This window comes from Diabrotica undecimpunctata, chromosome 7 (genome assembly GCF_040954645.1).
Source record: "Diabrotica undecimpunctata isolate CICGRU chromosome 7, icDiaUnde3, whole genome shotgun sequence".
Lineage (NCBI taxonomy): Eukaryota > Metazoa > Arthropoda > Insecta > Coleoptera > Chrysomelidae > Diabrotica > Diabrotica undecimpunctata.
In genome coordinates this window covers 97,418,932-97,433,943 of record NC_092809.1, presented here as the reverse complement: position 1 = coordinate 97,433,943, position 15,012 = coordinate 97,418,932, and the positions used below count along the sequence as shown (strand labels likewise).

The window sequence follows — 15,012 nt, the reverse complement described above, 5'->3', positions numbered from 1 at the left end:
ATAGGACGTCTGAGGTGGATAGGTCATGTAATGCGGATGGAACAAAATGACTTAGCTAGAACAACGATCCTTGATAGACTCATTGGTCAGAGAAGAAGAGGAAGACCCAGAACAAGGTTCCTTGATAACATCGATGACGAGATGAGAAATATGCGTTTTACTTATCATACGGAGTATTTTGGATTGGAATGTTTGAAGTAGCTTCGTAGTTGACGGTTTACTACAGCCCCATAGTTCTATTCCATATGCCCAAACTGGTATAAGTATAGCTTTGTACAGAAGCAGTTTATTTTCAAGAGATGACTGAGACCTTTTGTTAAATTGCCAGTTCATATTTTTTAGTTAAGGATCTAGTTGTTTTCGTTTAGTTTTAATGTGCGTTGTCTATGTAAGTTTTTCATCCAGGTGCAATCCCAAGTATTTGACAGCTGGTTTTATTGGAATGGGAGTATTATTAATATGTATAAACTTGTGGACATGTGGATTTTCTTGTTGTAAAAGTAATTTGTACTAATTTGCTAGCATTAACACTGATCTTCCATTGCTTAAGCCAATTTTGTAATTGATCTAAATGATTTTGTACTTTTTTTATGCTACATTAGGGTCGATATCCACTGCCAAGATTACCGTGTCATCGGCAAATGTAGCTAAGAAGGTATCATTGCTGATTGGAACGTCAGCTGTAAATATCAGATACAGAAATGGATCCAAAACGCTACCCTGAGGTACGCCGGATTGTATAATGTGGTAATTTGAGTAGCTGTCTTCAATTTTAACTTGGAAGTAACGGTCAGTAAGATATGATTTTAGTATAAAGTATAGTTGGTCTGTTAAGTATAATTTCAATTTGAAGAGGAGACCTTCATGTCATACTCTATCAAATGCCTGTTGTATATCTAGAAACACTCCAGCGCAAAACTTTTTCTCTTCGAGAGTTGTTTTAATTACATATATTTACTATTCTGTGGCATTGTTGGATGGTTGAGTGTTCACGTCTAAATCCGAATTGATAATGTGGTATAATTTCGTTTATGGAAACAACTCGCTCGATTTTATGCAATAGCAGCCTTTCTAATACTTTTGACATTATTGGTAGTAAGCTTATAGGGCGATATGAATTTGCTTGCGTTGCGGGCTTACCAGGTTTCGGAATCATAGTAACTTAAACAAATTTCCATTGTATTGGAAAGTATCGAAGACGTAGTATGCTGTTGTATATTATTGTTAATAGCACCACTGCTTTTCTTAGTAGCTACTGAAGTAATTCCCCTGTTATCAAATCGTAGCCAGGAGCTTTCTTAGGATTTAGCATTTTTATTTATTGTCGAACCTCTGTTGGAGTAAATTTTGTCAGAGGAAGAGATAGTTGACATGGAGTTTTGAGGTATAATCTTATATCATCATCTTCATCGTTATTAGTATCTGGTGCTGCAAATACAGTTGCAAGATGCTCTGCGAATACTGTTGTTTTTTCTCTGTTTGTGCGGGCCCAGGTCATATCCGTTTTTCTTAAAGGTGAATTTGTTATTGTTGGTCGTTTAAACTTTTTTGTAGCTTTCCATATAGAGTGGTTTTCATATGAAAAATTCGAAACATAAAACTGCAAAGAGTCGTTTTTTTCTTCATGTAATGCTCTATTTTATAACTTATCCTGTTAAGGTACGTTTTATTTAGTGGATTTCTCATTTGTTGCCATATGCGTCGAGCTCTTCTTTTTTCTGCTACCAGTTCCTTTATATGAAGGGGGATATTATGGTTTTCTTGCACACTTCTTTGGCGCTGTGGTGTTGCTTCCCATCCTGATGTTTGTAAAACTGTTGTTAACTAGTCTACTGCTTTCTTTACATCTTCGTTTTCTTTTATCCTAATATCTAGTCTAATTTTTGTGTTTACAGAATTTTGGAAAACATCCCAGTTTGTTTCTTTAGTTGTGAGCTTGGGTTGTGGTGTTCTCCATATTACGTGTGTACTTTAAGTTATTATTATTGTACTGTGATCTGATGTTAAATCGAAGTTTGACTTTATTGCACTGTGGATATCAGATATCCCTTTTGTTACAGCAAAATCTACCAAATCTGGAATTTTGTTGACAACTGTAGGTCAGTATGTGGGTTCTCCCGTAAATAAGTATCTTAAGTTATTTTGTAGAATGGTATTTGGTAGAATATTCATTAATGCTCGTCCTTTAGGCGTGATACATCTGGAACCCCATGTGGTGTGTTTGGCATTCCAGTCTCCTGCTACTATGAATTTGGATCCAAGAGTTTGTATGAAATCATGATACTCTTCGCTTGAAATTGGATGTCTAGGTGGGCTGTAGACTGATGATACACTGAGAGAGGTGTTTGTTTCGATTTAAATGATTGCTGCTTGAATTTTTTCCGTAATATAAGGTTGGAGTGCATAGTGTTTAATTTTTGATTTAATAATAACGGCAAAACCTGCATGTGTTCCTCTGTCTGGATGGTTTGCATAATACACAGTACAGTAAGGTATCTTCATAACCGTTCTTTGTGTGGTATGGCTTTCAGATATTAATAAAATGTCTATATTATACATTTTTTTTTATTATACATTTTCTTTAGCAATACCACATAAGCTGATTAGACTCATTAAAGCCACAATGGATGAAACTCAGGCATGTGTACGAATACAAAACAACCGGACAGACTTTTTCAAAATCTCGCAGGGACTAAAGCAGGGAGATGGGCTGGCACCAACATTGTTTATCCTGGCACTGGAGTATGCGGTTAGGCAAATGCAAACTGGACGAGAAAACCTACTGACCAATAAAACGGTTCAACTGGCTGCCTACGCCGATGATAATAATATTATGAGTAGAACATCAACAGGAGCACAGGAAGCATACGCAGAGTTAAAAACACAAACGAAAAGGCTAGGTCTGGAAATTAACACAGAAAAAACAAAAATAATGGTACAGACGAGAAGAAATATAATCCCACAAAACATTATGCATGAAGATGACATTGAAACGGTTGGAAAGTTTACATACCTGGGAGTAGAAATATATGCCGATGGAGCAGAGGATGGAGAAATACGAAAAAGGATAACGCAGGCAAACAAAGCTTATTTTGCCCTCTCCCATATATTTCGGTCTAAAAGTGTCCACCGAAATACAAAGATGAGAATCTATAAAACTTTAATTCGGCCAATAGCATGTTATGGCAGCGAAGCATGGGTCCTGAAAGAAATATCCAAAAACAAACTCGACACATTCGAAAGAAAAGTACTGAGGAGAATACTAGGACCTGTGAGGGAAAACGGAATCTTCAGAATTCGATATAACAACGAGCTCTATCAACTGTATAAGGAAACACCCCTGTCAGACTTCATTAGAATACAAAGATTGCAATGGGCCGGACATGTGATACGAATGGGAGAGGATAGGCTACCAAAACGAGCACTGAACGCCAGAATGCAGGGAAAGAGACCAGTTGGAAAGCCAAGAAAGCGCTGGGAAGACACAGTAAGCAGCGACGCACAAGCACTTTTAGGAGTCCGTGTATGGAGAAGAGCAGCCACAGACAGACAAGGGTGGAGGCAAAAAATAAAGGAGGCCAAGGCTCATTTTGGGCTGTAGTGCCGTAGAAGAATATTATACATTTTTAAAAACAGTGATATCTCTAATATATGGTTTGAAATGCCATTAGCATTCCACGATGCAATTCGTAGTGACTTGAAAGCTATTTTGTTATTTTGTTAATGACTGTAGTTAACATGGTTAAAATCATGCTATTTTGGTTTAAGAATTGAGAGAACATATTTTTGAATTCGTTTAGGAAATTTGATAGATAGGTGGATGTTGAGTAGGCATATTTACATTGGAATTGTTGACAGGATTTTAAGTGGTGATTTGATTTGATTTGTCATGGTATCTGACATTTAGTAGTTCACGATAAACAGAAGATCCTCTGTAATTGGAAGGATGGTCTCCATTGCAGTTAGTGCAAGTTGCTGGCGTGTTTTTTGGTTTCTTGTAGACCTTTGTGTTCTGTGATCCAGCGCATTTTACGCAATTATATGGTTTTGCACAGTACGTTTTAGTGTGACCATATTCTTGGCATCGTGTATATTGTGTTATATTTCTTTTAAATCTCGGTGGTTTAACCCTTATTGTTCAATGCTGTACATACTGTAGTTAAAATATTTCTTTGTTGTTCGTTTGAGCCTCGAGGTCCATAAAAAATAATGGTAATGGTTTACGGCCCAATCTATGTCTGACATTTGTAACGTTCCTTACCTTATGACCATTTTTCTGGATTTCCGCTTTTATTTCATCTATCGGAAAAGAGTGATGTAGATCTCGAATAACTGTTCTGTATGATCTGTCTTCCTTGGGTTGGTATGTATGGTGGACGATATTTTCCTCTCGGACGTGATGTATTAGTTTTCTGTAGAATTCAGGTGTCTTTGGTAAAATTTTTATTGTGTTGTTTGTTAAGGTTTTGGTGAAATAAGTTTTAACTTCTACTGCTTGAGCTAAATTATCTATCATTTTACTATAGTCATTCACGCCATATATAAAAATTGGGGGGGGGGTTTGAGATTGGTAAATTTTAATTCGTATCATTTAGGGAGTTTTCCTGTGAAAGTGGCTGAAACCTATTTGAAAGTGTAATTGGTGCTTCTTCTTCTCCTCTTGAATCTTGACGTTTAAGCCTTTTTCGTTTTGATCTTACTGTTTGCCATGAGTGTTTATTATTTTGAGAATCTTCATGTTCTTCATCTGACATCGAATCATATTCATTCTGTGTTTCTGGATTGTTTTTTAAGTTTAAGTTAGAGCTTGAGATTTTGATGTAGAATGAGGAAAGTTGGTTTGCTGGGCAACTACTGGCTGCACCTGATATTGTTGTTGATAATTATCAAAAGGCATCATTTGGTTGACTGTTGGTTGATTTGAGTACAATGGTGGATCTTAAGTATTTGACTTACTTGGTAATACGGATGTATTAGATTTGTAGGCTCGTTCTGCATTACAGTTGGAAACTGCACTGTAGAGTACTGAAAATCATTTGATCTTGGTCCGTTCCCTGTTGGAAACATTTGCTCTTCACTTCTCACTTTTATTTCACATTGACTGGATAAATAAAAATTTATTTATTTACCAAAACTCAATTTAAATATACCAAATTTCGAGAAGATTAATAATAAGTTAGCACAATTACAATTATCTTCAGAAAACCGTCAAAAATTAATATTTTTCGGGGAGAATCCAAAAATTCACATTCTTCTTCTTCTTCGTTTGTTTTTGGGTTTCGATTATATAATCATTTACCCAGTACATGTAAGGTTATGCTCGTCTTGCTCTAGGCAATGCACAACCAGGGATAAATTTCTACTTCTGTTTACTTTACTGCTAATTGACAACTGGGTGATACTGAAAGATCAGCTTTTTCATTTGTTTATCTTCTTCATTTAAGGTTACTTTTTACTGCTAATTGACAACTGGGTGATACTGAAAGATGAGCTTCTCCATTTATTTATTTTCTTCATTTAAGGTTACTGTTTACTGCTAATTGACAACTGGGTGATACTGAAAGATCAGCTTTTCCATTATTTGTTTATCTTCTTCATTTAAGGTTACTGTTTACTGCTAATTGACAACTGGGTGATACTGAAAGATTAGCTTTTCCATTTGTTTATCTTCTTCATTTAAGGTTAGATTAGACTTTTCTCGTTTGGGAGTAGCTTCCAAACATTGTCACATTAGGTATATGGGTAATGCTACCTTCGGTTAGGATTAAGGATTTTAAGGACGTACATTTTAAGTTTGACAGTTATTTTGACAATTTAAATGGCAGGTTTTTTAGAGTCATAGAAATGAGGTAGTAAATTTTTTTTTCTTGGCTTAGACAATCGTCATTCAATCAGTCACAATCAGCATGATATTTATTATCGAATTTAAATATGCATATAAATATTTAAAGAATTAGTGAAACATGATTAATATAATAATAATAATATAATTATTCCGTACTTAGCTAATGTACATACTATGTTAATAAATACTATATTATACCTTTATTATAATTCAGTTATTGACAGACGTGAAATACATAGTGTATACATCTTACAAATAAAAATATCTACCTACTATGTTAATAAATACAACTATGGTAATATATTTTTTTAATCACTACGTTAGGACATAAACCCGATTCAACACCTCGGAGGTTTAGATCCTCTTAGTGATTGTTTTATTATTTTTTTTTTTAATTATTTTTTTAATTTATTTTTTTAATTTATTTTTTTTATCTATTTTTTTAAGTATTTTTTTTATATTCCTTTTTTTATTCTTTTTTTTTAATTTTTTTCTAAACATAGGTTACAAATCTAATTACAGGCATACTTTACTATCAGACAAAAAGTTTATCAAGCAGTCAAACATTTTCTTTTCATTAAGTGATAGTATAAAGAGAATATTAACAGGAAGTGGGATGTTCTTGTCCATCATTCTTTTAATTAGGTTGTTGGTGGGTTGTTTATACTTTTGACATTCAAAAAATATGTGGTTTAAGTCACTTTTAATCTGACATTCTTGACAAATATCGGAATCTAATATATTTATTTTAAATAAATGAGCAGGATAACATGCATGACCAAATCTAAGTCTACTGATGGTAGTTATATATTTGCGAGGGAGAATGAAATTCTTATACCAATGTTTTTTTGGAATATTTGGTTGTATCAAACTATATTGTGTTGTTGAAATACTACAGTACTTTTCCCAGTGTGCTTTCCAGTTGTTCATTTGTTCAGTTCTTGAACAAGCAAAAGCATCTATAATGCAAGGATGATAGTTGGTTATTGTTCCATGAATGATGGAATTTTTAGCTAACTGGTCTACGTGTTCATTATATGTAAGTCCTGAATGTGCTTTGATCCACATCAATTGTATTTTTTGGGTGTATTTATTAATTTCAAATAAGCATTTTTTAATTAAAAAAATGTAGGGATTAGAAGTACTACATGGTAGTTGCGGTTTTTGAATAGCTGTAAGTACAGATAATGAATCAGATAAAATTACTGCTGAACTATATGATGCAAATTTAAAATAAATTAAAGCTTCATATATGGCCGCAGCCTCGGCACTAAAAATAGAGAAATTTGTGGGCAACTTAAACATTTTTTCTATAAATTTATCTGGAATATAAAAGGCACAACCAGTACCCTTTGAACTTTTAGATGCGTCTGTATAAATACAAACAGTATTTATACTTTATACCAGTAACTCAAAAAAATCTTTAAAATGTACCACTTTATTTGCAACTGTAAGTTCAGTATCTTTATTTGCAGTATTTCGAAATGCTTCTCATAAGGGTGAAGAATTCTTGTGAGTCCAATATTTATTTGTTAAGTCGAAATAATTTAAACCACTAATATCTTTATATAAACAAGTGTTGTAACAACGAACTTTAAGGAGAAATTTTTGACTGAGATATTCTCTTCTAAATTTACTGGGCGGTTCCATTGTCTCAACATAAAGTGGTTCAATAGGGGTAGATCTCATAGCACCCATGCAAAACTGTGTTTATAAAAACATCTATACGACCTAAAATATTGTTACTAGCGGATCCGTAAAGTACAGAGCCATAATCTATAATGGACCTGATATAAGAACGATAAAATAGAAGACATGTTTCAACATCAGCACCCCACCAAGTTTTTGTAATTGATTTGAGAAAGTTTAGTGCTTTATTACACCTATCAAGCATAAAATCAACATGCAGTTTCCAGGTCAGTTTTGTATCCAAAATCATACCCAAATATTTTATCGACTTACAGAGGGCAAAATAATTATCATTTAATATTATTTGTTCTCTTTGAGGCAAGTTATCTCTAGTGAATATACAAATGTTAGACTTGTTGTTTGCCAACTCAAAACCATTTTTTCTAAACCACCTACAGCAATGTTCATGAACACATTCCAATGTATTTAAGCCGTCATTGTATTTTTTAGATTCAGTATAGATACAGAAGTCATCTGCATATTGTATTGTATTAAATGAAATTTTTTTGATCTAATATTATGAAAATCGGCTGTGTAAAGATTAAATAGAAGCGGACTTAAAACTGAGCCCTGTGGAAGACATTTATTTATTATTTTCCTGTTTAAGTAGAAATTGACAATATTTTGGGCAAGCAGGAAAGGTATTTGGAATTGTTGAATCATTTTTTCTTTTAGCATATCTAAATTAACACTGTCATATGCACCTTTAATATCCAAACATAATAGTGGAACATACGTATTGCGAGAATATGCATTTTGAATGTGAGTTACTACGGTAGCGAGTGCATCCAAAATACCACATCCTTGTCTGTAACCGAACTGAGAATTTGGAAGTAGTTTTTTCTCACTTAACCACCATTCAAGTCTTACTTTTAGTATCCTTTCTAATACTTTGAGAACACAAGACATAAGTGAAATTGGTCTGTATGATTTTGCCAGATTCGGATCCTTTATTGGCTTTAAAATTGGGATAACAATAACTTCTTTAAATTCATCCGTACTTGCAGACATAAATTCGTTAAATATTTCCAATAAAAGATCTTTAGCGATTGGAGGAAGCAGATCAAGCATAGGATACTTAATGTGGTCATAACCAGGACTTGTGCTAGAACGATTATTTAAAACATAGCTTAGTTCTGTCTGTCTAATCGGTTGAAATAAAAAGTGGTTTTTGTCGGTTACTATTTTCTTAGGTTTATTAGGCATAGATATCACTGTTGGAGGAGCAATTATATAAAAAAACTCTTCTATCCAAATATCTTCAAAAGATTTTTTTTTGTTGGTAATTTTCTGTATAACATTCTAGCTTGAGTCCAAAGTACTGATGATGGTATTGATTTATTAAGAGAAGAAACCCAATTGACCCAGCTTTGTTTCGCAATACTTTTTAGTTGTTTTTTTGTACTTGTCATGTTTGATTGGCATTTTATATAGTTCTCAAAATTACGTTCTTTTTTATAATTCATGAGTGAATATTGCCGGTTTTTAATAATAGTGTCACATTCAGAATTCCACCAAGGTGGCGGGTTTCGAGTTTTTGGCTTAAAAGGTTTATATTGTGGTATTGCAATGTGAGCAGCATAATTTATACGATTAATTAAATGTTCATATTTGCTTGATGTGTTATTTGGAATTTCAGTATTTGGGATAAAAAAGTTTTGTACTAAAGAAGTATATAAAGGCCAATTAGCTTTTTTGATGTTCCAATTATTTTTTGGTAATATTTTTTCTGTTTCGGCTTTAATGCAAATTTCCAACTGTATCACAAAATGATTTGATCCTAGCGTGTCTGAAGAGATAGACCATTCAGTCTTACTAACAAGATCCGGACTGCAGAAAGTTACATCAATCATTGAGTAATTCTGGTTAGGTTGAGTTAGTATTGTTGGTTGTCCATTATTTAAAACTGTAAATTCAAGATCATCTGCCATTTTAATCAGCTGTATTCCGATTCCATCATTTGTACTTGAACCCCAAATAGTATGCTGGGCATTAAAATCACCTCCTATTATAATTGGTTTTTGTAACTGGGAAAATATATTAATCCAATCATTTATCGTGCATCTTATTTTCGGGGCTCTATATAGTGACATAAAACTAATTTGACTATTTCCATATTTAATTTTTATAGCACATAACTGTATTTCATTATTGTAATTATTATTTTCAATTTTTAGTTCAGTAAAACAAATTGATTTATTTATAAGTATAGCAACTCCACCATAACCATCCAACCTATCATTACGAACAAGATTATACCCATTAAAATCATATAATACATTTTTTTTAAACCATGTTTTACTATAAGAGCTATGTCTATTTTGTTAGTTACTAAATAATGCATCATACTATTTTTATTTGAGACAGCAGAACGAGCATTCCACTGCATTATTTTTAACTTAGGTTGACAAGACATTTTTTTATTTAGTATTAATCAGAGTACCCTCCAATACCTGTTCAATATTATTGACTATTAATTGTTTATCTATAGATCGTATATCATCAAAAGTTTGTATACTTTGTAAAAGCTGATATATAAAAGTAGAAAGACTTTCAGTTACATTTGTTTTAATTTCAATGTTTTCATAATTTGGTACAATTCGATTAACAGGTAAAGGTTTAAAAAGGTTCAAAAACAAAAGGAAACGGTGGTTTCTCAGTAGACGACTGTGTAGTTGGTGAATTGACTTTTCTTTTTTTATTTGTTTGAGATTTCGTAATATTTAAATCAGTATGAATAAAAACAGAATTTGGCTTATTTGAAACTTGTTTCGATACCGGAATAATTTTACTAGTTGTAGGCAAACTAGGAAAATCCCTTTCATATTCCGCTAAACATTCAAAGGAATTGTTACTTACAAAATTTGAAAAGGACTTTTCACAGTAATTACGTGCTTCTACAAAAGATATGTTATGTTCAGCCATTATATTTTTTATTTTTTTCTATTTTTCATATTGTGGACATTTATTAGATATGGACAGATGGTTCCTACTTTTACAATGAATACAAAATACAACTTCTCTATTACAATTATGATCTGTTTCTTTAATTTCACTACATTGAATACACCGTTCTTGTGTACTTTTACACTGTTTGGATACATGTACAAATCTAAGACATTTATAACACTGAACGACTTTTCCAATATACTGTTCAACAGGACAAAATACCTTATTAAAAGAAACATAATTCGGTAGAACGTTGCCTTCAAATGTGATAATTATTGTCTTTTTATCTATGAATTCAACTTTATTATCATTAACAACTTTACGTTTAGTTCTATATATATTAATAACTTTAGAAGAGGACTCTATAGTATTTATTAAATAATCTACGTCATACTGAGTATCTACGTCCCGTACTAAACCCTTGATTTCCAACAAATGATTAGGTATGTACGCCTTAAGATTTTCCAATTTTAATGCTTGATTATTTACTAAATTATTTGCTTCCAGTAAAGACCTTAACAAAACCTTGATGCGATTTCTACCTATGCTTTTAATTTCTGAAATATTTGTAAGTTTTAATTTTTTGAATAATATGTGACCAACAGTCATCGGATGTAATCTACCTAAATTTTCAACATTTACTTTTTCAATATAAACCCAAATATTTTTAATATTATACTTATCTGAGCGTAAATTAAAGGTTTTCTTTTCCGGTTCCATGACAGCACCTACACTGTTGACATTTTTTATGGTCATGCTATGATTATTAGTTATTTTTAAATGGTCCTCACTATTATCTATTAACATTTGCGTCAACGAGGACGTCCCTACACTAGTGTCCCCCATTGTGGGAACAAAATATAAGTTTACAACCGTAAAACACTTGTCGTTTAACTATATGGTCAAAATTAAAATCATAATTATACATAAAAAGTGAATCACAATACTAATTAGAAAACCGGCTCGTTTATTATGTTTTTTGCACTTAAATTTTAAATCAATACTGTTTAAAATTATTAAAAACTATAATTTTTATCCGAGAACTTTTAAATTCAAATTTTCACTTTAACAGTTATTTGACGTATGTAGTAAATATGTTAAAGCTAAAAAAAGAGCAGTTCTATTTTAACAAAATAAACAGGTATAGAAACAATCCAAAACAAATGTGGAAAACTTTAAAAAAATTCTGTGTCTTGGCGAAATTCCCATAATGTTAGCATTGCATATCTTACCCTATACATACTAGTCACTTTGAGACGATGTATAGGCTGGTAAAAATATAGTAAAATTCTAGCAGAACACTTTTGTATTTCCAAAAAGATTTCGCATTTAGCTAGCGTGAATGCGTAGCTTGTTGAATTTTTCCCATTAACTGTGGTAGGGGGTCAAAAATTATGAGGGTGAATAAAATTTAGTAAAAACCTGGCAAGCAATTTATACTTTCAGTTACAAGTACAGCGAAGTACAGCAAAATTGTAAAAATAGATTTTTACCTTAAATATTAACCCAACAGAATTATTGACTTCTCATAAGGAGTAGTTAAGAAGTGAATAATTACTAGTGTATTAATAGATTCATAAAAACCTAGCATATCACTGTAGTATATCATAAATATTATTTTTGTAGTTTTACTAGTTTTAACCGTAAACCAGCAAAATTGCTTCCCTTAAGGGTGGTTTGGCAGTGAAAAATTATTAGGGTGGTAATAAATTAGTAAAAAAAGGGTTAAAAATATGCCATCGGCATAAAGTTTTTTTCTGAATTCTGCTAGCTTTAACCTTAAGCCAGCAAAATCGCTCCCATTAAGGGTGGTTTGGTAACAACAACATTATTAGAGTGGTAATAAATTAGTGAAAAATGGGTGAAAAAATATGCCATAAGCAAAAAGTTTTGTTTTTTTGAATTCTGCTAGCTTGAACCTTAAGCCAGCAGAATCGCTTCCCCTAAGGTCGGTTTGGTGGTGAAAAATTATTAGAGTGGTAATAAATTAGTGAAAAATGGGTGAAAAAATATTACGTAGGTTAAATTGAATTCCGCTCATTTGTTCCCGGTGGCTTAAGGGTCCTCGTTACAACAGTAAATTAAGTCACAAATCCACAGTTAATAAGGACACCATTCGAGAAAGAAAGTCAGTAAACGAGGTGAAGAAAACTCACACAGCAAAAAATTGTTCTTTTATTTAGATTTCAAAAAATTAACATAATAAATTTTTCTATAACAATAAGGTTCTTTTCCTAAATCTGTGTAATCTGTATTTGTTAAATTAGTTCACATCCAATTGCATGTAGTTGCCATAGTAACCCAATACATCACAATTCTTGTATGGAGACGTTCGTAGTTCTTCGTTGACAAACATTCTGTCGAGTAGATCAAAACGAGATTTGTATTGCTGCAATTTTTCTTTCCATAATTCTATAATACAAAAACAAAGTAAACAAAAGACAAGAATCAAAACGTCCTCAACATAAGACAAGAATCAAACTTCTAAGTGGTTGCTTATGAATGACTGATTAATTAATCTTCGTCGAGGCAGGTACAATTCGATGTTAAAGTAATATTGTAGACTGCGAGTTTAAGTAGTTTTATTATATTCCGCACAGTTAATTTTACACTTTTATTTTACAACTTGTCTTGAAAATAACTAAGTTCAACTGACCGCTTTGCTATATCGAGTAGGTAGCAAAATGTACACTAAGGCGATATATATGTAATTTTAACTATGGATTAGAGAGAAAATCATTTTCTTAGAGAAAGTGTACTGTTCTCCTAACTTAGAACGAGAGCGTGAATAATAGCGCCGTGGTGAATTTGTGCCACTACGTACTGGATAATATGTTTAATTAGAGAGCGCGTGCTATGACTGTCCTACTAAGAACAAGAAAGTCTAAATAAGAGAGTATGTAATAGAGAGTCGGAATAATCATCCAACTGTAACGATAAGATTACTTTATCGTTACTTAGAGACATAAAATAACTTAATTCTGCCTGTAAAGTATACAATCAACTATACATGGACTTGTATTAAATTATCTACGTATCTTTGGGTAAAAGGTATGTTTATCAATTGGTCAAACTGCTTACCTGTCGTTTCCGCTTAGCTTGGAACTGACATAAGTCAACCAGTTAAAAGTGTAAAGAGGCACTTTATATTCAAACTCTGAAGGGGAAAGAAGTATTCTCCAGCGACCAACGCCACGTGGTTCTTAAGTTAGGAAAATTTTTAAGTTTATTCGGAAGTAAATTTAAGTTAAAGAAGAGAAGGCTTTAGTTTAAAAACTGTGGAATATTGTGCGTTGGGTGAGTTTCATTTTAATTAAAGTGAATAATTTTTTTTAACCATTGTTAGTTTCAAATTAATACCATTGTTTATTATTCAATAATTTTACCCTAATTATATCAGTCTAATCACATTCAAAATTCTTTCTGTTAGAAATCCTGCTAAGTACATTTTCTGAGATCAATATCCAATCAATTCGGTAATGTAATGAGATCTTTCATTACTATTTGTATATAATATATTCGTCAAGATAAGTTAAATTTTATTTCTTCTTCCTTGAAATATTTATAGTAAAATCCCAATATTCTTTTTATAAATGCGTAGCTTTCGGTTAATTTTTCCAAGTTTATCGGAAGTGTAAGAAACCTTTCACTAATTATCAGTATTCGGTCTAGTTTTTCCTGTCCCAATCGCCCTGTGGTTTTATCAAATCAGAATCAAACTAATGAGAGCTTTCTTTGATTTCATTTTTAGTCGCTGGAGAAAGAAGAAATAATATAACAGTCAATTAATATTATTTTGAATTTGGGTGCTGGATGGAGTTTAGTTTAGTTGGAGTTTTTTTTGATTTTTTTCCCCTGGATTTTGAAGTAAATGTTAAGTTACTGGTGCTAGAAGAGTGAGGCTTCTAGCTTTCACTCGGACGAGTCCCAGTGGCGTTAAGGCTTCCAAGAGAAGAATCTTCTTGGCTTGAGAAGAGTCAGGTTTTTTTACTTGTTCTCATACGATTTTAAAAATAATTTACCTAAATTTTGTATAAACTTTTTAGTGAGCTGAATGAACCAACCTTAATAATAATTACCGTTAATTTTCATAATTCATAATGTGTGCATATCATTACCTATATAATATTCAATTTTTTTTCTTTATTTCTGTCTTAGAAATAATATGTAATTCTATGATCTTCTAAAAAAAATGTTTTTGATCATGTTAACAGGTTAAGTCCCACCATGTTAAAAATTTTATTGTCTACATTAGCCGATAACTTTTTTTAATATATTTCTATGACTTTTTTTAACTTTCAAATTAAAATCTAATACTCTAAAAAGCGAATTTTGGTTAAAATTTCATTTTTTAAAATATTAGTCCACGTTGGAGTGTCGCGGCCACCAGCAAGATTTTTATCACAACATGGGTATGAGAGTCCAACGTGGCATCACGCCTTGACTTGTCTATTCCTGTTGATAACGTGCCGGCAAATTTAACAAGCGAAAGGACATCGCCGTGGCCTGCTTTTTTTTTTTGCTAGTAC

At 32.2% G+C, this 15,012-nt stretch overlaps 1 protein-coding gene across 2 annotated transcripts in view; it reads right to left on the bottom strand.

The window, feature by feature from the left end:
* Nucleotides 1–12,660: 12,660 nt before the first annotated feature.
* Nucleotides 12,661–15,012, bottom strand: part of LOC140445624 (alpha-tocopherol transfer protein-like) — a 33,758-nt gene continuing 31,406 nt past the window's right edge. For both annotated transcript variants that reach the window (XM_072537827.1, XM_072537828.1), the window contains one exon: nucleotides 12,661–12,895. In XM_072537827.1, the coding sequence (XP_072393928.1) occupies nucleotides 12,747–12,895 (149 nt within the window). In that variant the 3' untranslated portion in view covers nucleotides 12,661–12,746. The remainder of the gene's footprint in view (nucleotides 12,896–15,012) is intronic.